This window comes from Rana temporaria, chromosome 8 (assembly GCF_905171775.1).
Source record: "Rana temporaria chromosome 8, aRanTem1.1, whole genome shotgun sequence".
Classification (NCBI taxonomy): domain Eukaryota; kingdom Metazoa; phylum Chordata; class Amphibia; order Anura; family Ranidae; genus Rana; species Rana temporaria.
In genome coordinates, this window is record NC_053496.1 from 136,560,782 (window position 1) to 136,587,118 (window position 26,337).

At 42.3% G+C, this 26,337-nt stretch overlaps 1 protein-coding gene across 1 annotated transcript in view; it reads right to left on the reverse strand.

Annotated features, from left to right (window-relative positions):
• Positions 1-1,409: 1,409 nt before the first annotated feature.
• LOC120909094 (elastase-1-like) overlaps positions 1,410-26,337 on the reverse strand; it is a 49,917-nt gene continuing 24,989 nt past the window's right edge. Inside the window, exons 3-6 of the mRNA XM_040320745.1 lie at positions 19,881-19,975; positions 9,047-9,327; positions 7,542-7,705; positions 1,410-2,054 (exon numbers count right to left, since the gene is read on the reverse strand). Coding sequence (XP_040176679.1) covers positions 1,875-2,054; positions 7,542-7,705; positions 9,047-9,327; positions 19,881-19,975 — 720 coding nt within the window. The 3' untranslated portion in view covers positions 1,410-1,874. The remainder of the gene's footprint in view (positions 2,055-7,541; positions 7,706-9,046; positions 9,328-19,880; positions 19,976-26,337) is intronic.

Below are 26,337 nucleotides of genomic sequence, written 5' to 3' on the forward strand. Positions count from 1 at the left end.
TCCGGGGGGCTTCTTCCATCTTCTCCCCTCTTCCGCTCTTGACTCGGCGAACCCCGGTTCTTCTGCAGCTCTCCGGTGCCTTCTTCTTCAGCGCTGGCTGCCTGCTATGTTTGTGTGTTAGCTCGATTTCAAACAGGCAGCCGGCGCGGTCTTCTGTGATGTCAGGGTCTTCTGGTCTTCTGTTCTTCCGATGTTGCCTCGTCGCCGGTTGTCGCTGTAATGATGGAAGCGCGCCTTGCATCCCATTTATATAGGCATCACCATCCCATCATGCTCCGGTAGGTACCCACGTGGTGGGTGCCTACCCACGTGCACCCACCACGTGGGTACCTACCGGAGCAGACCCCCGGAGAGCGGAGAAGACCCCCGGAGAGCGGAGAAGACCCCCGGAGAGCGGAAGACCCCCGGAGAGCGGAAGAAGAAGCCCCCCCTGGTAATTGAGCTAATAACGAAGACAGGGGGGGCATCCGGAGCAGAATAATAAAATATTTTAAAAAGCCTTGTGTTGTGTGTTTACTACATTTTACTTTTTGCCTCCAGGTGAATGGATAGGGGTACGATGTACCCCATATCCATTCACTTAGGGTGGGGGGCCGGTATCTGGGGGCCCCCTTATTTGAGGGGACTCCCAGATTCCGATAAGCCTCCGCCCGCAGACCCCGACAACCAATGGCAAGGGTTGTCGGGAAGAGGTCCTGTCCTCATCAACATGGGGACAGGGTGCTCTGGGGTGGGGGGGCCCGCAGTGCGCCCCCCTGCCCCAGAGCACCCAACCCCCCCATGTTGAGGGCATGCGGCCTGGCACGGCTCAGGAGGGGGGGGGGGCGCTCGCTCGTCCCCACTCCCATTCCTGGCCGGCCGGGTAGCGTGCTTTGGATACGGGTCTGGTATGGATTGTAGGGGGACCCCCTACGTCAATTTTTCGGCGTGGGGGGGTCTCCTTACAACCCATACCAGACCTAAGGGCCTGGTATGCTCCTGGGGGGGAACCCATGCCGGTTTTGAATTTAAAAATTGCCGTGGAGTTCTCCCTCAGGAATGCATACCAAATGCCGTCGCTGAAATGGGCCTTTACAAGGTTTGGCTAACTTTCCACATTGTAAACCCAGCCCTAATTTTGCGCCGGCAAATTCGGAACTTAGGCAGAAATCAAAGTGCTGAAATGCTTTGAAAATCTACTTAAGTCCTCATTTGCATACGCAAAGCTGGATTTCAATGAGAAATGCCCCCAGTGGCGGATGCGGTACTGCATCCTAAAATCTGACCGTGTAAGTGTCTTACACATGCCGGATTTTCTGCCTAACTTTGGAAAAAGCCTTTTGAGAATCGTTTCCAAAGTTAGGCACAGGGATACGCAGACTTAACTGCTGTTCAGCCTGCGTATCTCTTTTGAGAATTTGGCCCAACATTATTATCTGAAAAATGTTGTCACCCTCTACTCCTTATCTATGGAATAAAATATAAAAATGGCCTGGAAGGTAAAATCATTGTATCTATCTTAAAGGTGCGTACAACAGGTGTAAGTATTTGATGTACACAGATTGAGGTCACTTTAGCATTTACATGATCTCCTTTGTTTTATTGGACAGGAAAGGCTACAGTTGTAAGTAGCTGCATACGGCAGATCTGTGATATGTGCGGAACACAAGATACTGCATTCATTTCACCTCTGTGCCAACTGGCCTTTTCTATCTTTGCTGACTTCAGAAACAAGTAGCTACTGGACTGCACACTAATCTAACAACGCTGAAGATGTTGTATGCACAGGCTGTGCCATGTGATAAGACTAAATCCCTGCTATGAAGAATAAGCATAAATCCCTTTTACAATCCAAGATTTGAACAGCTGCCACATTTGAGCTCCCGCTTCTGCCTTCAGTGTAGGAAGAAATCACGGATTCTTGTGGCCTCAATCCAAGGAATATAGGTGGAAGTTTTAGTGAAAACACTGGGCTTGTTCTCCACTGTGCAACCAATGGGTCCAAAACTGACTATCCCGTGGACTTCCCAACGTTCTCTTCCATTTTGACATACGAGTGGTCCTCCAGAATCTCCCTATAAACAACAATCAGTGACTTTTAGGGGTTATCTATACTTAAGATATACAGTATATAAACCTGACGACAGATATTTGTCTCAATATCTCCTAATATCTTGCTAAACTGATAAAAAAATGAATGGCATTGGTCAAAGTCATGTGTAGCAATCAAAGAAGACATTTTGTGACAACTCTAATCTGAAAGTTAAATGACTGGAATGTGTTACTGCATTTTACGCATCATCGTCATTGCTTGCACTTCTTTCGTGAATTAACCCAACAGAATACACCATAATCATACAAGGATCTAACAGGAAATGTTTATTGCCTAGAAACAGTGGGCCAGATCCACAGACAGAGTACGCCGGCGTATCTACTGATACGCCGGCGTACTTTCAAATTACCCGCATCGTATCTTTAGTCTGAATCCTCAAACCAAGACACGACTGCATCTGGGTTAGATCCGACAGGTGTACGTCCTCGTACGCCTTCGGATCTAAGATGCAATACTTCGGCGTCCGCTGGGTGGCGTTCACGTCGTTTTCCGCGTCGGGTATGCAAATTAGCTATTTCCGACGATCCACGAACATACGTGCGGCCGTCGCATTCTCTTACATCGTCTCTAGTCGGCTTGTTCCGGCGTATAGTTAAAGCTGCTATTTTGCGGCGTATAGTTAGACTTGCCATGTTAAGTATGGCCGTCGTTCCCGCGTCGAAATTTGAATTTTTTTTGCGTAAGTCGTCCGTGAATCGGGATGGACGCAATTCACGTCTAAGTTAAAAAAAATGATGTCGTTGCGATGTCATTTAGCGCAATGCATGGCGGGAAATTTAGAAACGGAGCATGTGCAGTTCATTCGGCGCGGGGACGCGCTTCATTTAAATGAAACACGCCCCCTAATCGTCGATTTGAATTCCGCCGCCAGAAATACACTACGCCGCCGTAACTTACGCTGCGAAATCTTTGAGGATTCGAAAGAACGCCAGGTAAGGTACGGCGGCGTAGCGTATCTCTGATACGCTGCGCCGATCTATTTCTATGTGGATCTGGCCCAAAGTTCTTTAGGACAGTGTTAATTTACTAAAGGCAAATTTGCTTGGGAGCTTAATGAATGTGATGAACATTGAAAAAAAAACATGATTGGATGATGGAAGTCAGCAAAGCTTCGCCTCATTTCCTAAGCTCTGGGGAAAAACCCCTTGCAAAACGCAAATTCCCTTGCAAAGTGAACTGCCTATTTGCCTTTAGTAAATGAACCCCCATATCTCTTAAATAAAATATAGCCTGAACTCAATTTTAACCATGAAACAAAAAAACCTGGCACCCTTTCATTCTAAATTCTCCAAGGTAGTAACAATTTGGTAAAAAATATCAGTATTTAATCCTTGGTGGCTTTGTTTGCTCATGTTAACCATCTTTTCCATTGCATATTTCTCTAAGTGTATTTGTTGTTACCATTGTAGTTGTCAGGTACACCTTGGTAGTCCATTTACTCTGTACGACAGAAATGTCTAACTTATTTACTTGCAGTAATATACAGGGAACATTTAGAAATCATCTAACATTATTTTATCTGCTCTAAACAAAAAGGGAAATTTGACTTTGACTATGTAGGTTACTGTACTTTGTACATTGCCTTTTCCCTATTTTGACACCTATATAGTGGAATTCATTTTCCACCTCTCAAGCCTGAATTGTGGGGGGACCCACACTAGCACACAGAACCACACATGAAAAGACTGTGACTGGATACACACAGTATTGATTCACGCTGCTGATTCAGCCTGCTGACATAATAGAATGAACATTCTAACCTAGTAATCAGTTTTAACTAGGGCTTTCTTGTGCTATTTATACTGGAAACTGAAATTCCAGCATGATTAACTTCCCACAATACAAACGTTGAGTAGATCCAATAATTAATGTAAAATTATAAACGACTTCAAATGGAGAGAACTTTTTTTGTTTATTTTCAGGATGACCAGTATGAAAAAAGCAAACTGATACAAAGTAGTCAGGAAGCAGACTTCTATCATTATGTGTATACCGTGTGCAGTGCTTGAGCATGTCAAAGTCCTCAATTTTTGGACACCCATCCTTGCAACAAATGTTAATAACACCTGGTATCAATTGTATTAAAATCCCTTTAAATTGGTGGAAGGTCTTTATCTAGATTTTACCTTCAACCATTCTTATTCCGAGGTACACACGATCGGTCCTTCCGATGAAGCTGACTGATGGTCAGTCGTGCCTACACACCATTAGTTAAAAAAACGATCGTGTCAGAACGTGGTGATGTAAAACACAATGACGTGCTGAAAAAAATGAAGTTCAATGCTTCCAAGCATGCGTCAACTTGATTCTGAGCATGCGTGGATTTTTAATCGATGGACGTGCCTACAAACGATCATTTTTTTTCTATCGGTTAGGTATCCATCGGTTAAATTTAAAACAAGATTGCTTTTTTTTAACCTATGGATAAATAACCGATGGGGCCTACACACGATTGGTTTGGTCCGATGAAACCGGTCCATCAGACCGTTCTCATCGGTTTGACCGATCGTGTGTATACGGCATAACAATAACTTTGGAAGATTTAAGGAAATGTTAACCTTGGTATTTTGCTAAGATGTTAGATAGAGGCATGTATGCCCTCTGTGGTAGTAGCTGGTTTAAGCATTCCAACTGGTTTGTAGGTGGTCAGCTTACTAGTAGACATGTGCGGTTCGTTATTTGGTGATGCGGATATATCCGAATACTCGAATTACAGTATAAACAAGGTTTACCAAATGCTCCGAATAACGAAAATCGTCCGAATTTTGAACTTTCAAATAAAAATACAATTTTACATCGCATACCGTTCAAATTCGAACTGTAAACATATTTCTGAATCAAAAACTGTGTATGTTATTAAAGTACCATTTCGAAATAAAGCTGTTTTTGTTAAACCAAAGGTAATTTAAAGAGTCATTGTAATCATTTGATGAGAATTTTTCTTTTGTTTGTTCACTTTGCCAAATTAGAACGGAAAAAATATATAACATTTTGGTTTCGACTGATTCTAAATCTATTGATTTGAAAATTTCGAAAAAAAAGAAAAAAAAAGAAAGAAAATTTAAAAAATTCAGAATACGATTCCCGAATACGAATTGAACGAATCAACCGAATTTAACTAAACAAAATAACTAGATTAATGAATCTAAACAAAATGAAACAAATTTTTTTGGTCATGCTAGATTCCAGAGGCTTGCCATGCATCAAATTAAGGAATGGGGTGCTTCCAGAGCAGAAGAAGCCTCTGACCTATGCCTCTTCATTTAAAGGGGTTGTAAATTTAGATGTTTTTTTCACCTTAATGCATTCTATGCATTAAGGTGAAAAAACATCTCAGCATTAGGCTTACTTACCTGACCCTTCAAGAATTTCGCGCCGTGAATGCGCAGGCTTCTCAGTCAGCTTCTTGGCTCTTTCATTGGTTGATTGAAAGTAGCGCAGTCATTGGCTCTCGCTGCTGTCAATCATATCCAATGACACGGCGTGTCGGGGCCGAGTGATACAGTGATCATCTATAGCCGCCGGCTGTATCACGGGAGCGCACCCGCAAGGACTTTCCACCATGCGAGAGAGCTCGCATGAAGGTGGAAAGCTCTTGTGGGGGGTAGCCGAGACAGCCGCAGAGGGACCCCAGAAGACCAGGTTCGGGGCCACTCTTAGTCTAGGTAAGTATAACATGTTTGTTATTTAAAAAATAAAAAAATTCTCTTTAGTGATCCTTTAAGCATTTGATCATTTTTATTAGTGCAATATACACATGTGTATAAAAGAAAAATTACTTTCAGGCACTTGCAAAAAAAAAAAAAAAAATTTCTTTCTATCCATATCATATTGGAATTCCATATGATGAGGTCAGACCAGTAAAGATGGATTCTGATTGAATTCTATAAATTACAATGATTAGCAATTAGACAAATATATATTTGTATGGTAGTAGTAGTTGTAGAAATACATTATTTCTAACTGGACTGCACAAAAATCATTTTGTCAATAACAAGTCAATTCACAAAATGTTTTAATAACGTTCGGAATTTATTAAGCTCAATTGGTCACAGGAGTTTGAATCTTATGATCACTTATGATCAAATACGACAACTGGTGATTTATTTACAGATTGGTTTATTGATTTTTTGTAGGAACATTCAAATTTTTATTTCAGAAAACACTACTCTGTTCATGGTTTATTACGCTATGACTTAAATGAATTGAGTCATAGCATAATTAACCACACTTCCATTTAGAAAACATTTGAATGCATGTTTAAAGGTATTAAAAGTAGAACTCCATTAATCCATGATCTGTGTAAAGGAGGTTAGTGGTATTACTTAAGCCTCGTACACACGATCAGATTTTACTGCGGGAATTGTGTGATGACAGGCTGTTGTCGGAAAATCCGACTCTTTGTATGCTCCATTGGACAATTGTCGGATTTTCCGCGGACAAATGTTGGATAGCATGCTTTAAAATTTTCTGCCAACAATTGTCGGATTTTTCGATCATGTGTACACAAGTAAGTTTGTCGGACAAAAGTCCAAAGTACAAACACGCATGCTCGGAAGCAATGCTCACCAAACACTACATTAGCAAAAGGTGCCCAAAGGGTGGCGCTAAAAAGCTGAAAAACCACGTAGTACATAACTACGTTCGTGTTTGTTGCCCGACAATTGTGTGCCATTTATATGCAAGACAAGTTTTTGGCCAACTCCCTTCAGACAAAAGTCCTATGCTTTGTCTATGGAAAATCCGATCGTGTGTACCAGGCTTTATACTTACCTCCTGGTCCTTTAGATTTTTAGATGCAAAGTAGTGGTCCTTCAATACCAGTACTACGATAAGGGATATAATAGCTATCCAGAGATTCCCTGGGAAACTTCATCCTGGGATGCAGCGTAGCAGCTTTTTTAACTTTTAGGTTTAAGTGAGGTGAAAACAAAGACCACATACATGGTATGTAATTATTTGCTGGATTAAAGCTTATATAAACCCAGGGTTATTAGATGGAAATTAAAGAACAAAAGAAAACTATGTAGCTCCTACTCTATGGTACATTTTGTTTTTGGGTTATTGGTGCTGATTGTTGCACAGATAACAATGATATTAATTTCTTATATATGGGTATTCTTAGCAGGTACAATCAGTAATGTTTGAAAAGTAAGCAAAATGTTGGGTGTGTTGACCTTCATTCTACATTTACACACACATTTTTTTTGTAATTATGTATTGGAAACATTTATACAGAGGTAATTATATAATGATAATATCAATTTAATGATTTACTGAATTTTCTAATGTGTATGAGTCATAATAATTATCCAAATGGCCACTATAAATCAACATCAACTTAGCTCCACCATACGGACAGATGTGTTGTGAAAGCAAATTTTTACTTTTGTGTAGGAATATTTCATAGTAAAATTGGGGCACCAATGTAAAATTCATGTTTAGTTACCTGGCAAGCAGCAGGAGATCCTCCAAAATCTCGGAAACCTGCACAAATCATTGACTCCCGAACTCTTTCTCCCCAGAATTTTTTCTGCTTGCAAGTCTTGTTGTCAATGATGGGCAGCTTGGCTTGGTTAAGGACTTCTGACAGTGTTAAGTTTGCCTTTCCACCTTTAAACACAGAGATGTAAGATTAAATATTAAGATTACATTTGTCCTAATTTAAGTCTATAGAATATGCTGTGTGCTCTCATTTTCCACTGCCCAGAGTGGATTGGAGAATTTACAGTCACATGACCACAGTTAAAAAAAAAAATATTACATACACTTGTTTCCAATATTTATCCTTGGATTGAGTACTTATGAAATGTAATTGGCATCACCAATTTTTTTTTATTTTTTACTAGTAATGGTGGCAAACATCAACTTATAGGGATTGCGATACAGCGACAGACATTCTGACACTTTCGAAACTTTTTGGGGACCAGTAACACAAATACTGTGATCAGTGCTAAAAAATATGCACTGTCGCTGATCTAATGACACTGCCTGGGAAGGGGTTAAACATCTAGGGCAATAAAAGAGTTAAATGTGTGACTAGCCTGTGTTTGTGTACTGTGTGGGAGGTGCTTTTACTAGGGAAAGGCATGGATCCATGTCCCTGCTTTGCAGGAACAAAGGATCCATGCCTTCCCTACTGACTTGTTTACATAGGCAGACTGCTGTTCTGCCTGGGTAACAAATGATCGGCGGCTGGCAGAGCACATTGAGTCCACGGTACCCGCTGATCAGCTCCAACTGTGTATAATAACAGCGGGAGTGAGGCGTCCCCTACCAGGGAAAGTCGGATCACATATATATATACTGTAAGTGATCCGGAGCACAGTTGCCGCCCTGTAGTAGTAAAACTGCTATGGGGCAGTGAGCAAGTAGTTAAATGAGAAGCAACAAAACATTGAGCTCCACACTGTTAAGCTGTTATAATTTTTAGGCTAATATCCAGTAAAATATTTTCCAGTAAAAGTGACCCTATCTAAATATACCTAAAGCCTAGTACATACTATCAGTGTTTTTCGTTCAAGCCAGTGGGCTGAACGTGATAATCTTGCTGCTCCGATGTTAGTACAGCGCTCTTCATGCTGAGCTATTGTTTTCTGACAGGAGGGCTGCCAGAACACGCCGGTCAGTGCTCACAGCCATTGGCTGCAAGTGCTGATCGGATGCTGGTTTTCCAGCATGTTTATTTGACAGAAGCTGGCTGCTCAGCCAGGTTATGTCGGACAGGCTGGTATACACACGGGCAAATGTCTGCCAGTTTCTGTTGAACCGGCCGATAATAGCCGATATTTGGCCTGTGTATACCAGGCTTAACACTATAGATAGATTGAACATAGACAAAAAAGCATGAACTACGTGTATCATCACAGGGTGATGCTGTGTATACACAAGTAACAGTGTGCCGATTGAACATAGACTTGAAATATTTAGTTTTTTAGGGTACAAGCAGATTACCTCTGGTGTCTCCCCATCCGGTTACCCAGCAGAAATGGCCTGGACGTAGAGTTATTTCTTTCTTAGGAAGGCAGGCATAATGTATAAAGTGAGTAGGCAGTATATCCTCCACAGGCTTCACTAATGCAATGTCATAGTCCAGCTCGTTCAGATGGGGATAGCGAAAACGTTCATGTCTATAGATGCGCTTCACATTGTAAATTTTTTCCGTAGATTCTGTACGGTTGAGGTTATGCTTCCCAAGGACGATCCTCCAGTTGGTGGCATCTTCTGCCTTACCCCTATATAGCAGAAGTGAATGAAAATCTGTGTTAGAATTAAACATACGGTAGTTTAATTTATTTTAAAGTATTATTAAACTCACATTTAAAAATAATGCTGACAGGCAGGGTTTTTATGACAGAAGATACCCTAATTGTCTCTTCTGTCATAAATGCTTCTACCCACCTGTCAGCCGTAATGTACACATGTGCAGGTCAGAATACATTTACAGCATCACTCTGTGTCGTGATGAAGTGACTCCTGTGTGACCTGACCTAATCACAACAAGAGCGGGGCTCTGGTGGCACGCTCCCCAGATCACGTTAACAAAATCACATACAGGTACGTGATTTTGCACAGCCGGGCCGCCCTGCCACAGTATATATGCAGTGGGCGGTCCGGAAGTGGTTAAAGTAACAGTATGCATCAAGGTATTTTTCTTTACCTGGGGGGGGGTCTTTAGGAGTCAGGTCACACCACAATTTCTACGTCCCTAATTTGTTACTGCATTTTTATGCATTCAGATGAGTTTCTGATGCATTCCAGTGCACATTTTACCCTCTTTTTTTCTTTATCTCAATTCACGTTCAAGACGTACATTCTAATGAGTTTTTTATGCATTTTGCTGCATTCCATACAGAAAGCATGCAACATGTTCTACTTTTGTTGACTGCACTGGAATGCACTGCACTAGTGTGAACTAGGGCCATTGGAGTCCATGTTAAACACTGTCCATGTATTTTTGATGCAGAATAAAAATTCACTGGACTACATCTGGTGTGAACCAGTCCTACAGCACAGGACCCTTTCCCAAAGTCGCATCGTAGTTGCGTTGCATTGATGTGAGCGAAATGAACCAGTGAAATGAATGTGATTTCCATTGTGATGTGATAAACTTGCACCAGTGTTAACCAGGCTTAAAGGCATGGGGCAATGTTCACATGCTGCAGAGATGTAAATGTGATTGGGTGAGTACACAATGTGATTGGGTGAGCACATAACACAGTAATAAAAATTTGATAGCACTTGCTGACACATTAAACCTGACCACTTAATTATGCATCTGTTTTGTGTGGAAATCTGTCTTATCTTCAGTAATATATCTGTCTTAGATCTTTGCACTTGGCTGCCCAGAGACCCAGGTCTGTAAACCTGTCACAGAGAGTTTGCTGAAGTCTGATTTGTGACTAGGCATGAGCCGAACACCCTGTTCGATTTGCACCAGAACCTTCAAACGGACCGAACATTTGCGCGAACATTTAGAACCCCGTTGACGTCTATGAGACTCTAATGTTCAAATTCAAAAGTGCTTATGTTAAAGCCTAATATGCAAGGTATTGTTGTAAAACGTCTTTGAGAACCCGGGTCTTGCCCCAGGGAACATGTATCAATGGAAAAAAAGTTTTAAAAACTGTCGTTTTTTTCAGGACTCGGGTTCTCAAAGACGTTTTCACAAGTAGCTTTAGGTGCAAACTACAGAGCACACGACCAGTACACACCAAGTAGCTTTAGGTGCAAACTACAGAGGACACAGGCAATAAACCACGTAAGAATACAGCAGCTAGTACAATCGCCTGCTTGCCAGTAAATTAGGAAGAACTGATCTAGCTAAACTATACAGTGTATAAATATATGTACAACACCTGGGATGTATATATATCCTCTACACACTGTAACATTAACTGACTAGCCTGCCTGCCTGCCTGCTCTATCTACCTGCAAAAAATTACACTCTCTCTGTCATCTCTTAACCACCGCAACACACTACACAAGGCCGACCTGCAGGCGGCCTTTTATAGTGTGGGGCGTGTATTAAACCCCCTGAGCCATAATTGGCCAAAGCCACCCTGGCTTTGGCCAATTATGGCTCTCCGTTTTTTGCAAGCTGTGATTGGCTAAGCATGCGGGTCATAGTGCTTGCTTGGCCAATCATCAGCCAGCGATGCCGCAGTGAATTATGGTCTGTGAAACGTAACTCGAATTTGGCGCGAACGACCCGTTTTGTCCGTATTTCGACGAACGATCGAACGTACGATGTTCGAGTCGTACATGAGTTTGACTCGAATACGAAGCTCATCCCTATTTCTGACTATACATGTCTCTAATTTTCTTGATACATTTTGTCTCAATGTATTTAGCTGTGTTTAGAAATAAAGCTAAATTTATATTGACACAGCGGGTGTGAACAACCTCTGAAAGTGGTTCCTTAGGTAACAGGTAGCTTTTTCCTTTGCACTTGCTTGTTTTGCATAGGTACTGATATGCCACCCCTTCAATTACCGTATGTGCTTTATTTAAAGAATGAAACATCACACAAACATATCTCACTAAGAACTTACAGGGTCATACGTTTGGCTTACACCCAATCGTTTTGAATTAACGGTATTTATAGAACTTCAGAGCGTCATAAGCAAATGAACATTTCATGGACACCATGCAAACAAAAATAAAATAAGAGAATGTCCAGTTCTGATTCTACAGTCCCTATTTTACTAGATGATTGTCAGATGCTCACTGTAGATGAGGTTAACTTAGTGCATCCCTTCTAACTTCAAGCCCCGCTACACCTCCTATACCAACCAATGAAAAGGTAACTCTGTCACCATGTTCCAAATGGTGGTAACAATAGAGTTTAATAGTCCATCAGGTATTAAAGAACCTATAGGGCCAGATTCAGAAAACACTTACGCTGGCGTATCTACAGATACGCAGCGTAAGTGTAGAGATACGCCGTCGTATCTATGCGCCTTATTCACAATACTAGATACGCCTGAAATATGGCTTCTTCCGACCGACGTAAGTCTTAGTACGCCGTTGTATCTTGGGTGCATATTTACGCTGGCCGCAAGGGGCGCTTCCGTCGATTTACGTGTCGAATATGCAAATGACCTAGATACGCCGATTCGCGAACGTACTTGCGCCCGTCGTATTAAGCTACGCCGTTTACGTAAGGCTTACGTCCGGCGTAAGTTTACCCCTCATAAAGCAGGGGTAAGTCATGTTAAGGTATGGACGTCGGAACAGCCGTCGATTTTTACGTCATTTACGCAAGTTGTACGTGAATGGGGCTGGGCGTAGGTTACGTTCACGTCACAGGCATTGACGCGGCGTATGTTAGGGAGTAAATTCGATGTGATACTGAGCATGCGCGCGCATGCGCCATTCGTTCGGCGCTTCATTTACATGGGGTCACGATTCATTTAAATACATCACGTCCACCTTCCACCTACTTTGAATTAGGCGGGCTTACGCCGGCCTATTTGCGTTACGCCGGTGCAACGTTGTTCGGCGAGTGCTTTGTGAATAGTGATCTTCCCTCTCTATGTTATGTCGGCGTAGCGCATATCAGATGTGCTACGCCGCACTAAAGATACGTCGATGTATCTGAATCTGGCCCATAGTGTCCAACAATAAATCGAGGAAAAAGGGATGCTATAAAAACGCTACAGAAAAACAAGAGTGTCATGATCAGGAATACCAATAAAGGTGGTGGGATTGTCATTCAAGACAAACAGAGTATATCCTGGATGCGAAGCGCATTCTAGACTAGAGGATAAAACATACTACAAGTTACTAGAGTCTGACCCCACAATTTCTGTTAGGAATATACCAAATTAAATTAAAGGTTTTTGTCAAATGTTTTGATCATCAGAAAAATCCTACGGTATGGTATATACCTTTTTATTATCTCCCCAAGGTCCATACATTTCTACCTAAATCTGGATGCCCTATTATTTTTGTCATTACATTTTAATCTCACACAATACATTAAATATAATTTACAAGGATTTGTAAAACATCTCCCCCTCATACCTTAAGGACACTTCAGATCTACATAACAACTTGTAAACCATCAACTGGTCTGTCAACTACCATTGGTTAACTTTGGAAGTCTCCTCGCTTTATTCAAATATTCCACACGCCAAGGGCCGTGAGCTGTTCATTTGTAAATGCAGATACCCTGAGGCCCCGTACACACGACCGAGTTTCTCGGCAGAATTCAGCCAGAAACTCGATCGGAGCCGTATTCTGCCGAGAAACCTGGCCGTCTGTACACTTTCGGCCGAGGAAACCGACGAGGATTTTGTCGGGCCAAATAGAGAACATGTTCTCTATTTCCTCGTTAGTCAACTTCAAATTCCAAGTTTTTGCCTAATTACTATCTTAAATTGTAACAGTTGCCAACACAAGCCATAGATGAGCAATATACTTTTTGGACAGTTTAAAATGTAGAGAAGAAACAGCACACAGGACACTAATTATTTTAACCAATAAGTAATTTTTAAGAAGTGTTTTATTACCAAGTACTATCCAGAAGAACTGACAGAAAGAGCCACGAGGAGACTAAAAATGTTTGACCAAAATATATATGCCTTCAAAAAGCCACGAAGGAAGAGACTTCTTTTTTTTACTACTTCTATCCCCAACTTTATAACCAGGCACAGTGGACAGTTTAAGAAAATAAAGGACATTCTATCTAGACACTGGTTCCTACTTACATCAGACCCCCTCCTTAAAGCGGGAGTTCACCCAAAAATCAACTTTCTGCAGTTAGATCCAGCATACTGCTGACATCTACATCTTTTTTTTTTTTTTTGGTACTTATCGTTTTAGCAGTATTTCTTCTATGGCTCCGAGCGGGGATTACTTCCTGGTATAGGCGTTCCCGAAGACAAGCAAGTTGATTGACAGCCTTCGATAGCGCGTCACGGCTTCCGAAAATACACACCAGTGACACTCGGCAATTTACGGCGCCTGCGCAGTCAGCTCTACATGGCAGGCGCCGTAAACAGCCAAGTGTCACCTCGGCTATTTTCGGAAGCCGTGACGCGCTATCGAAGGCTGTCAATCAACTTGCTTGCCTTCGGGAATGCCCATTCCCCGCAGGATTCCCCGCTCGGAGCCATAGAAGAAATACTGCTAAAACGATAAGTACCAAAAAAAAAAAAAAGACCAGCATACTGCAGATGTCAGCAGTATGCTGGATCTAACTGCAGAAAGTTGATGTTTGGGTGAACTCCCGATTTTTTTGTAAGGTTTTGACCATCAAGAAAATTTTAGCGCCAAGTAATTCTTCTGCAGCAGAAATGACTGCCCCATTTTAATGTTACGATCAATAACAAGATGTTTTAAATACAGAGCCATAAACACCTGACAGGGATTTTAACCCTTCTACACGCTATCCAAGCCTAAAAAAAGTTGTTTTTTGTCCAGTGAAAGTTTAAAGTGGAGGTTCACCCAAAAACTCAATTTTTAACATTAGATTGAGGCTCATTTTGGGAAGCAGAATCGGGTGTTTTTTTTTAAATCGAAGCAGTACTTACCGTTTTAGAGAGAGATGTTCTCCGCCGCTTCCGGGTATGGGCTGCGGGACTGGGCGTTCCTATTTGATTGACAGGCTTCCAACGGTCGCATACAGCGAGTCACGATTTTCCGAAAGTAGCCGAACGTCGTATAGAGCCGCACCGACGTTCGGCTTCTTGTGACGCGATGTATGCGATTGTCGGAAGCCTGTCGGAAGCCTGTCAATCAAATAGGAACGCCCAGTCCCGAAGACCATACCCGGAAGCGGCGGAGAAGATCTATCTCTAAAACGGTAAGTACTGCTTCGATTTAAAAAAAACACCCGATTCTGCTTCCCAAAATGAGCCTCAATCTAATGTTAAAACATTTTTTTCGGGTGAACTCCCGCTTTAAGCACATTTGGCAAAAATGTCCTTTGTTACCTTTTGATCATTACAATTTGTTACTGCATTTGAAAAAAAAAATAGTTTTCTAAACTCTTCCCCCACTGCTACTTGCTTTCAGTGAGGGTATATAATTTTCCTGGGTCCCATCAGGGACCCAGGAGAGGAGCGCAGTGGGGGGACAATGCCGGTACATAATGCCGCCCCACTATTCTGATAGTCCCGGCTGGCGGAGTGATACTGCAATCCACTCGGCTCCCGGCTGCAATCCTCACAATATGTGAAGAAGTTGAGCGGCTGACAGAGAAGAGCAGGAGGACAGCATGGCTGCACTGGACACAGTGAGTGGGGATTAGAGCATAGAATACTCACTGTGTCCTATTATGTATCTCACACCACAGCAGGTTATCAGCATTGCAATTTTCACACAGGTAGCAGTAGCACTGTAATCAGGTGCTTTATCATGGCTCTCTGTCACATTGCTTTTGGGTGCTGACTTTGTTATGGCTGTTACATACAGTAAGTACAGCAATAAGTTAACAAAGTCAGCACCCAAAAGCAATAACAGAGACATGATAGAGCACCTGATTACAGTGCTACTGCTACCTGTGTGAAAATTGCAATGCTGATCATAATAAGAAACAATGCAATGCTAATTTACACTTAATTTTAACTGTTTCCCATCCAGCGATGTATCAGTACTTCGCTGGATTGGAAGGGCGATATCTTGGTCATCACTACAGCAATGATCAAGATATCATTTTTTTAACACCAGCAATTCTGCACAAAGTAAAAGCAATCCTAGTGGCTAAGAAGCCCCTGGATTACTTTTACAGGCAGTGGAAGGGGGTTTCACCACCACCTTTACTGCTTTTAAGATGTGACCAGTAGCATCCGTTTACTGGGACACAGTGAGAAGGATGGATGTCGTTCCTCCCACGTGTGATGTCAGAAACTGGACGTGATGAGGATTTTATCACTTTCGGTTTTGGGTTAATTTTAAAAAGTCATTACCGGCTTGAACAAGTATCTGATCAAACTGATCTTGGTTTGATCTTGTGCTTTGGAGACCAGAGGACAGATGTGGGGTCTAAAAGACCCCAGATCTCTCCATAAACAGGACATGTCATGGCCCATGCTATCACAAGGGATGTTGTTCATCCCTTGACCCTTGTGAAAGCAAAAATGAAAAAAAGTAAAGATACAGTGTAAGATTTGTTTTTCTATTTCTATATATAATAAAATACAATCTAAAAAGGAAATTTAAACTGCCCCCACTCCTTCATGCTTATTAATTGCAAATGCATGCGGTGGCTCCGCACACATATGTAAATCGCTTCAATCCAGGGTCAGGGGTAGGGCCAGGGGTGGGGTCAAGGGCGTGGTTGAAGGGGGCCCCCGTCAGGTAGGCTGTATGGGGCCTCATGATTTCTAACAGCGGCAGTATGACAACTTCTGTAGGTACACATATTGTTTGGCACTGTAATGTAAGTAGTGCAGTCCTTAAAAAGGGCTTCTGGGTCACCTCCCCATTTCCCTTTGAAAGGCTTAGGGATGAGGGATTATGTGGGCTTTGCCTTTAATACCCCTGTGTAATTTTCTTTAGAAAATCCATATATATCTCTGTGTGCCATTCTAAAATGAAAAGTGACTCACTAAAGTGTCCTGGCTATTTTGTTTCTTTCTCTTGATAAACCCTAGGAATAAGGGTACAAGAGACACTTATGTTCTTATCTACCAACCACTTATATGCAGGAAAATTGTAAATACTGAATTGAGGTTTACTAACTGTATAGCAATATAAGCTGCATTCTGCAAGTTGTGAATATATAACTCAAAAAGTGGAAATAAGCTGAGGGCGCGTGTGGAGCCGCATTGGAGGAGGGGGAGATGCTGCCATGATTAAATAGGATCTAATTCTCCTTCCAGCCTCCGCCCCCTGTCATTCTCTTAGCAGGCCTGGCATACAGCGGGAGTTGGCAAAGAACTCAAAGTGGTGGGGGGTGGTGAGGCGTGGAGGGGGATTGGGCGGGAGCGATAGCTGCCAAAGTTTACTTTTCCTATTAACAAGCTGGTGATTTGTTGCTCGGACCTCCTAGCAACCAATCACCATCTTGTTAATAGGAAAAGTTAACTTTGGCAGCTATCACTCCCCTGTTCATTGTTGTGCTCCACTTTAAAGCCCCATACACACTATCAGTTTTCCTGATGGTTTTCTCTTCAGGTTTACCAAAACCATGTAGTACAAGGGCCTGCCTGATTGCATTCAAATTGAAACGCTTAAGGTTTGACCTCATATTAGATGGTTTTGGTAAACCTGAAGAGAAAACCATCAGTAAAACTGATAGTGTGTATGGGGCTTTAGTGTTTCTGCATCCTAAATCAGTGAAAGTGTCATTCATTGGTTTTAATTTTTTTAACTCTATATGTAATATAGCATTAAAATATTTACTTAACAAGGCAGTAATGATATGTAAAGTGCCTATAGTAGGCAAACATATTTTATCCCTATTTTATTTATCATAGTCAGATAATGACATATAATTAAATATAATTGCTGGTATTGGTTATTTTTATTTTTTTCCTTATTCTGTGTAATTATTACACTGAATAAGGAAAAGGATAACAATAACCAATATCAGCAATCAGCAATCATATTTCATTGATCTGACTGTGATAAATAAAATAAGGATAAAATATGATTAGCCACTATAGGCACTATACACATCATTACTGCCTTGTTAAGTAAATATAGCATTATTATTAAATATAGACATGTGCGTTCCCGTTCGTAACGAATGGATTTTCGTACAAATTTGTTAGTAATCGTAAATTCGGATCAATTCGAACATCCGAAAAGCTGAAAGAACCAAAATACGAAAATTACGGAATTACGAATAAGTAAAATAACGAACAAGCGAAAATACGAACTTATGATTGGACTCTTACTAAAATACGAAACACCGAAAAAGCAAAAGAATGAAAATGACATCTATAACGAACGATTTGCATTCCTTATTTTAAATCCTTTGTCTTTGTATTTTCATTCGTATGTTTGTATTTTCATTTGTGTGTTTTGTAAATCTGTTTCTTTGTCTGTTCGTAAATTTGTGTACTTGTATCAATCTTTCGAATGGGCACTGGGCAGTGTAGTTAGTGAGTGATTACTTAATATCTTAGCCAATCAGCTTACCTCTTTTGTGCTGAGACACATTGTACAGTGTAAAGCCTCGTACACACGATCGGACTTCAAACAAACTTTTCCGTGGATTTTTGTCTGAAGGGAGTTGGCCGGACTTTTGAAACTGAAAAAGTTTGTCCGATAGAGCGTACACACGGTCGGATTTTTTGGAAAACGCTCATTTTGACGTTGGTTGGCAAAAAAGTCCGACCGTGTGTACGGGGCTTAAGAGAAAGTATATCTCAATATGGATTAGCCGCGTGTTGCTATGTATTTACGAAAGTACAAAATTACGAATCCATTAAACGAAAATTATTATCTAACAAAATTACGAATTTCGAAATAAACAAAAATAAATTAGACAGAATTACGAATCATTCAGTATAAACGAAAATAAAACTGTTACGAAAATACGAACGGGTCCAAAGAGGAAAACTTGCGTCTTACGAAATACGAACGGGTCCGAATAGGAAAACTTGAGTCTTACGAAATTACGAATCTTTACAAATCTACGGAACGAGACGAAACGGAACAAAAAAATACGAAATTTTTTGTTGTGCACATGTCTAATTAAATAGCATTACAAATATTTACTTAACAAGGCAGTAATGATGTGTACAATGTAGTAACCCAAAGGCAACCAATCATAATGTAAAGCTATGCCATATTGTTTGGCATGAAAGCAAGCCCTGCTTTGTTTTTCCTTAATGCCACACTTTCATTTTGAGAATTTTTTTTACATGTGACTGTAAAGATGAAAAAAAAAACGCTCTAAATTCATAAAAGGTTTGAGCAGTTACACCTAATATTTGTTTTCCCTATTGATGTAAAGCACTTATTTTCCTTTTATTGCTTCATGTTAATATTGTAAGAGCCAGTTCACACAGGGGACTCTGGCCGCGACTTTGCAAGGCGACCTGAACACGACCTGAGCTCGCACCACAGCGCGACTTGAGGTGACTTACAAGGGGACTTTAAGTCGCCTCCAGAACAGGAGGCTTTCTGGTGGCCAATCAAAAAACAATCAGCTCTGTGGGAGGGAGGGAGGGGGTTGCCTGAGAAAACATGAGAAAACAATTTTCTCTTCCTGTATTGTTGCTTCAGTTAAGACACAATCCGACTTTGGAGGCGACTTCCATTGAAATCAATGGGTACAAGTCGCCTAGAAGTTGGATTGAAGTAGTATAGGAGCCTTTTCTGAAGTCGGAGCGACTTCAGTAGTGTACATTAAGACAGCTCCATTCACTTCCATTGATTTTCTCAACCACGCGACTTGGGGCGACTTGGGGCGACTTCAAGTCGGATCTCAGGTCACCCCTATGTGAACCGGCTCCTTTTAAGTTGTTGTTTTATTTTTGTAACTTAATTCTGCATAAAATATTTATCAGTGTCATTTCATGAGATATATTAAGAGGGAGTGTTTTGGGGGCAGAATTAGGGGCAGGGCAGGGTAGCGGTTGGTTGGGGCAACTGGTGGTGGATAACTCTTAAGGCATGTCTAGTAGCTCAGGACTTGAAATTTTGAGCCCTGATATAACTGTTTTAGAGTTTCAGAGATGTGATTAGAATACATTTAATTTATAGATAGGAAGTAGGAAACATCTTTAGATATCTACATAGTACTGGCTAAGCACCAGTCTTTCCCCTATACTTATACTGTTATCCATTATCGCCATTATTAAAAGCATGTAAAGAAAACACTTACTTCTGAAAGCAGTGGGCTGCAGTGAGAATCCAATTCTTGTGAATGAGCGTCCCACCGCAGACGTGAACATACTTCTTACTTCCTCTAGACCGAACCTTATAATAATAATAAAAGAAAAGACGATAAATCAATTTCATGTAATGATTTATTTTACTAACCAAATTCTGTATTTTGTTTGTCAAAATAAAACACTATTCTAGTTAGTGTTAACATGTGGTCATACCCCTTTAGCACCTGATGGTTGTATACATGTACACTATATTGTCAAAAGTATTAAGATGCCTGCCTTTACATGCACATGAACTTTAACCTTCTGAGCGGTGTTCCCGAGTCTGACTCGGGGTGAGATTTTTTTGTCTACTATCGATAACCCCGAGTCAGACTCGGGCTCGCCTCGCTGCAGCCACAGACAAAGTTACTTACCTTGTCCCTGGATCCAGCGATGCCACCGCGCTGTGTGAGCGAGCTGGACCTCGCTCGATTCACACAGTGCCTCTGTGTGCAGCCGATCTCCGTTCCTTGCGACGTTACGACGCACGGGAGCGGAGAACGGCGCCAAATTCAAAAAGGTAAACAAACACAATACATACAGTATACTGTAATCTTTTAGATTACAGTACTGTATGTAAAAAATACACACCCCCTTGTCCCTAGTGGTCTGCCCAGTGTCCTACATGTACTTTTGTATAATAAAAACAGTTCTTTCTGCCTGCAAACTGTAGATTGTCCATAGCAACCAAAAGTGTCCCTTTATATCAAAAATGGTTTTAGAGCAGCTAGAAAACAGCGATAATAAATTATAATCACTTGCAGAATTGTGCGATAGCGATTTGTGGGGAAATTCGTCATAAAAAAATAAAAGTAATGACAGCGACAATTCTGCAACTGAGCAAATTTCAGTGATTTTGAGTTGATTACATTATTGCATCATTTTTATTTTAATTATATTATTATTTGTTATAATTATTTATAATTATTTATTATATTATAATTTATAATTTTGTTTTTAAAAAAAATTCATACCCGGGATGCCTACTAGACTCTTGTTTGGTCAGATTTAAAGCGGAGGTTCACCCTCAAAACGAAGTTTACTGCATTTATACACTTCAGGCCATTAAAGATTGATGTTGTTTACATTTTTTGTCCACGATGCTCCCTTACCTCTAATCTGCTCCACTTCCGGGTATTCATCCCTACGGGGAGTGGGCGTGTTGCTCTTTTCCCCGACCGCTCTGTGCATTGTGGGAGCAGATTGTATGGTGTCCAGGGAGTGACGTTCAGGCCAATCACAGCACATCCTCAGAAATAGCTAGGCGTCTGGTCTCGCGCTAGCTGGGCAGTCACGTGACGCGGGAGGTGGGTCACGTGACTCGCAAAGCGCTGATAGAGAAGCACTAGTGTGATGGACACAGCGGGGCGTGTCCTTTTCAGGACGCCGCCCGCCGTTGTGATGGTAACTGTGCAGTGTTGACGGCGCGGCTCGCCGTCAACACTGCGCATGCGCGGGATTACGCGGTGAATGCTGGGAGATCAGCATTCGCCGCATCCCGGAAAAGGGTACAGGATCGCTTCAGCCCACAATTAAGATGGCAATGTCCATCATAATATTTTATAAAATATTATTTTCTTGGAAACGAGGATCCTGGCGGCTGCAAGAACGGCACTAGTGAGTAAAATAATTAGTATAGGAACAGCAGCAGATTTGTCTTAAAAAAAAAAAACGTTTTCCCACAGAACCTCCGCTTTAAGTGAGTTATTCCTAAGAATTACAGGCCTACAGTATAAAACGCCAAATTTCCTTGCAAATAATGGTACCGCTTTCAGCACCTTTTTTCTGAAATAATCATACCGCCAGGGAGGTTAATGGCATCCAAGTCTTAGGCCCCGTACACACCATAGAATCCATCCGCAGATAAATCCCAGCAAATGGGTTTCAGCGGATAGATCCTATGGTGTGTACACGCCAGCGGATCTGTTTCCGCGGATATATCTCCCCTGGGATGGATTCCAGCAGATCGAATATTCGCTGACATGCAGAACATATCCATCTGCTGGAGTTCATCCCAACGGATGGATCCGCTGGTCTGTATAGACTCACCGGATCCATCCGTCCGAAGGGATCCCCCGCATGCGTCGTAATGATTAGACGCATGCGTGGAATTCCTTATATGACAGCGTCGCGCACGATAATCGTGGCGACGGCGCGACACGTCATCGCCGGAGGATTTCGGCGCGGATTTCAATGCGATGGTGTGTACACGCCATCGCATAGAAATCCGCGGAAATCCTCGAGAGGATTTATCAGTGGAAACGGTCCGCTGGACCGTATCCGCGGATAAATCCTCCCGTGTGTATGGGGCCTTAGTCTGTAGGGTTCAATATTGAGTTGGCCTTTCCTTTGGAGCTGTAACAACTTCAACTCTTCTGGGAAGGCTGTCCAGAAGGTTTAGGAGTGTCTCTATGGGAATGTTTGACCATTCTTCCAGAAGCACATTTGTGAGGTCAGGCACTGATGTTGAATGAGAAGGCCTGACTTGCAGTCTCTGCTCTAATTTATCCCAAAGGTGTTCTATCGGGTTGAGGTCAGAACTCTGTGCAGGCCAGTCAAGTTCCTCCACCCCAAACTCGCTCATGGATTATGGTGTGGGGTTATTTTTCAGGGCTTGGGCTTGGCCCCTTAGTTGCAATGAAGGGAACTCTTAAGGTGTCAGCATACTAAGACATTTTAGACAACAGCATGTTCCTAAATTTGTGGGAACAGTTTGGGGATAGCTGCTTCTTGTTTCAACATGGCTGAGCACCAGTGCCCAAAGCAAATTCCTTCAAGACATGGATGAGCGAGTTTGGGGTGGAGGAACTTGACTGGCCTGCACAGAGTCCTGACCTCAGTCCGATAAAACACCTTTGGGATGAATTAGAGTGGAGACTATGATCCAGACCTTCTCATCCAACATCAGTGCCTGACCTCACAAATGTGCTTCTGGAACAATGGTTAAACATTCTCATAGACACACTCCTAAACCAAATATTGAACCCTATTAACTAAGACTGTGATGCCATTAAAGTTCATGTGCGTGTAAAGGCAGGCGTCCCAATACTTTTGACAATATAGTATATAGGATATTGAGATTTCAGCACAGGTATATCTTTTTTCTATTGCATAGTCCAGGTTAGTGACCAAACCTGAACCTGTAGCTCTCCTCCAACTTATGTCTATCTGCCCCATATTGGCATTATATCCACTGTAGCATTAGAAGTTTGCAGAGCAGTGCAGGGACTGACCGTGAAGGGATTACTTTGACACAGTTGGCCTGCTTAAACATGTACTGCAATGTATGTGAAATAAGCATTCACATTGTATGCAAAGGGTGTGTAGCATTGTGCAGAGTGTCATCCAAAATATAGTGGTGCAGATCCACATACAAATACATCGGCGCAGCGTATGTGAGATACGCTACGCTGCTGTAACTTACTTTTTGCTGGTTCGAATCTCCAAAGAATTTGCGCCGTAAGTTACGGCGGCGTATTGTATCTCAAGCGTCGTAACGGCGCGGTATTCAAATCGGCGATTAGGGGGCGTGTTTCATTTAAATGAAGCGCGTCCCTGCGCCGAATGAACTGCGCATGCGCCGTCCCTAAATTTCCCGCTGTGCTTTGCGCTAAATGACGTTGCAAGGACGTCATTTTTTTTAACATAGACGTGACTTACGTACATTCCGATTCACGGATGACTTACGCAAAAAAAAAAAAAAAAATCGAATTAAACGCGGGAACGATGGCCATACTTAACATGGCAAATCTAACTATACACGTCGAAATACCAGCTTTAACTATACGCCAGAAAAAGCCGACTACAGACGCCGTGAAAAAATGAGCCGGACACTCGTACGTTCGTGGATCGACGGAAATAGCTAATTTGCATACCCAACGCGGAAAACGACGTGAACGCCACCCAGCTGACGCCAAAGTATTGCATCTTAGATCCGAAGGCGTATGAAGACGTACACCTGTCGGATCTAACCCAGAAGCCGTCGTATCTTGTTTTGAGGATTCAAAACAACGATACGACGCGGGAAATTCGAAAGTACGCCGGCGTATCAGTAGATACACCGGCGTACTCGCTCTGTGGATCTACCCCATAGTGTTAACCTGTGGTCACACTTCTTTAGCACCAGATGGGCTATATACAGTACATGTATAAGCTGTTGGTGTTTGAGCACAGGTATATCTTATTTCTATTGCATAGTCCAGGTCAGTGACCAGACCTGCACCTGTAGCTCTTTTGTAACTTGTGTCTATCTGCCCCATATTGTCACTATATGCACGGGAGGATTAGAAGTTTGCAGAGCAGAGTAGGGACTGGCCAGAGAGGAATTACTTGAAGCAGTTGGCCAGCTTAAGCATGCACTGCAATGTATGTGAAATAAATATCCCCATTTTATGCAAAGTTTGTTATAAAAGGTGTATAGCAGTATGCAGAGGGTTGGTACAAAATGTATAATGTTAACATGTGGTCACACCACTTTAGCACTGAATGGGTTATATACATGTATAAGCTATTAGTATTTGAGCACAGGTTTATATTTTTTTCTATTGTATAGTCAGTGACTAGACCTGAACCTGTAGCTCTCTTCCAACTTGTGTCTATCTTCCCCATATTGGCACTATATCCACTGGAGCATTAGCAGTTTGAAGAGCAGGGACTAGCCAGGGAGGAATTACCTTGACACAGTTGGCCAGCTTAACCACTTGCCGACCGCGCCATAGGCATTTTACTGCTACGGCGCGGTCGAGTTGTTCTGACAGGACGTCCCTGGGACGTCCTCCCAGAATGCTCCACTCGCGCGCCCCCTGGGGCGCGCTCCTGGAATCATCCGTGAGCGCCGGGTCTAGAAGACCCGGCGCATCACGGATCGCGGTAAATTGCCGCTGTTAGCGGCCGTTTACCACGTGATCGCTCCGTCAAATGACGGAGCGATCACTTGTAAACAAACCGGCGTCATTCGATGACGCCGGTTCCTCCCTCTCCTCTCTGTACCGTTCGGTACAGTGTGAGAGGAGAGGGGGGCGGGTGTCAGCAGCAGCGCTGTGGCTGGATCTGTGACTATTGCAGTCACAGATCCAGCCTTCCATCCATCCCAGCTCAGCTATCCCTGTGCAATACTCTGCAATGCCCCTATAATCTGCAATACCCCTATAATCTGCAATACCCTGCGCAATACTCTGCAATACCCCTATAATCTGCAATACCCTGCGCAATACTCTGCAATACCCCTATAATCTGCAATACCCTGCGCAATACTCTGCAATACCCCAATATTCTGCAATACCCTGCGCAATACTCTGCAATACCCCTATAATCTGCAATACCCTGCGCAATACCCCAATATTCTGCAATACTCTGCAATACCCCAATACTCTGCAATACCCTGCGCAATACCCCAATACTCTGCAATACCCTGCGCAATACTCTGCAATACCCCAATACTCTGCGCGATACTCTGCAATACCCCAATACTCTGCAATACCCCAATACTCTGCAATACCCTGCGCAATACTCTGCAATACCCCAATAATCTGCAATACCCTGCGCAATACTCTGCAATACCCCAATACTCTGCAATACCCTGCGCAATACTCTGCAATACCCCAATACTCTGCGCGATACTCTGCAATACCCCAATACCCTGCGCAATACTCTGCAATACCCCAATACTTTGCAATACCCTGCGCAATACTCTGCAATACCCTGCGCGATACTCTGCAATACCCCCATACTCTGCAATACCCTGCGCGATACTCTGCAATACCCCAATACCCTGTGCGATACTCTGCAATACCCCAATACCCTGCGCGATACTCTGCAGTCTTCCCAGCCTAGATGTGAGATGTGGGGTCTTATTGACCCCGTATCTCACTGTAAAGAGGACCTGTCATGCTATATTCCTATTACAAGGGATGTTTACATTCCTTATAATAGGAATAAAAGTGATAAAAAAATGTATTTTTGGGGAAAAAAGTGTCAAAATCAAGTAAATAAAGTAAAATGAACAATAATTTTTATTTATTTTTTTAAAGCGCCCCTGTCCCCGTGTGCTCGCATGCAGAAGCGAACGCATACGTAAGTCCCGCCCACATATGAAAACGGTGTTCAAGCTACACACGTGAGGTATCGCTGCGAACGTTAGAGCGAGAGCAATCATTTTGGCCCTAGACCTCCTCTGTAACTAAAAACATGTAACCAATAAAAGTAATTAAAGCGTCGCCTATGGGAATTTTTAAGTAGCGGAGTTTGGCGCCATTCCATGAGTGTGCGCAATTTTGAAGTGTGACATGTTAGGTATCTTTTTACTCGGCGTTACTTCATCTTTCACATTATGAAAAAAAATTGGGCTAACTTTACTGTTTTGTCTTTTTTTTAAGCACAAAACGGCCGCCATTGTATTCTCTAGGGTCT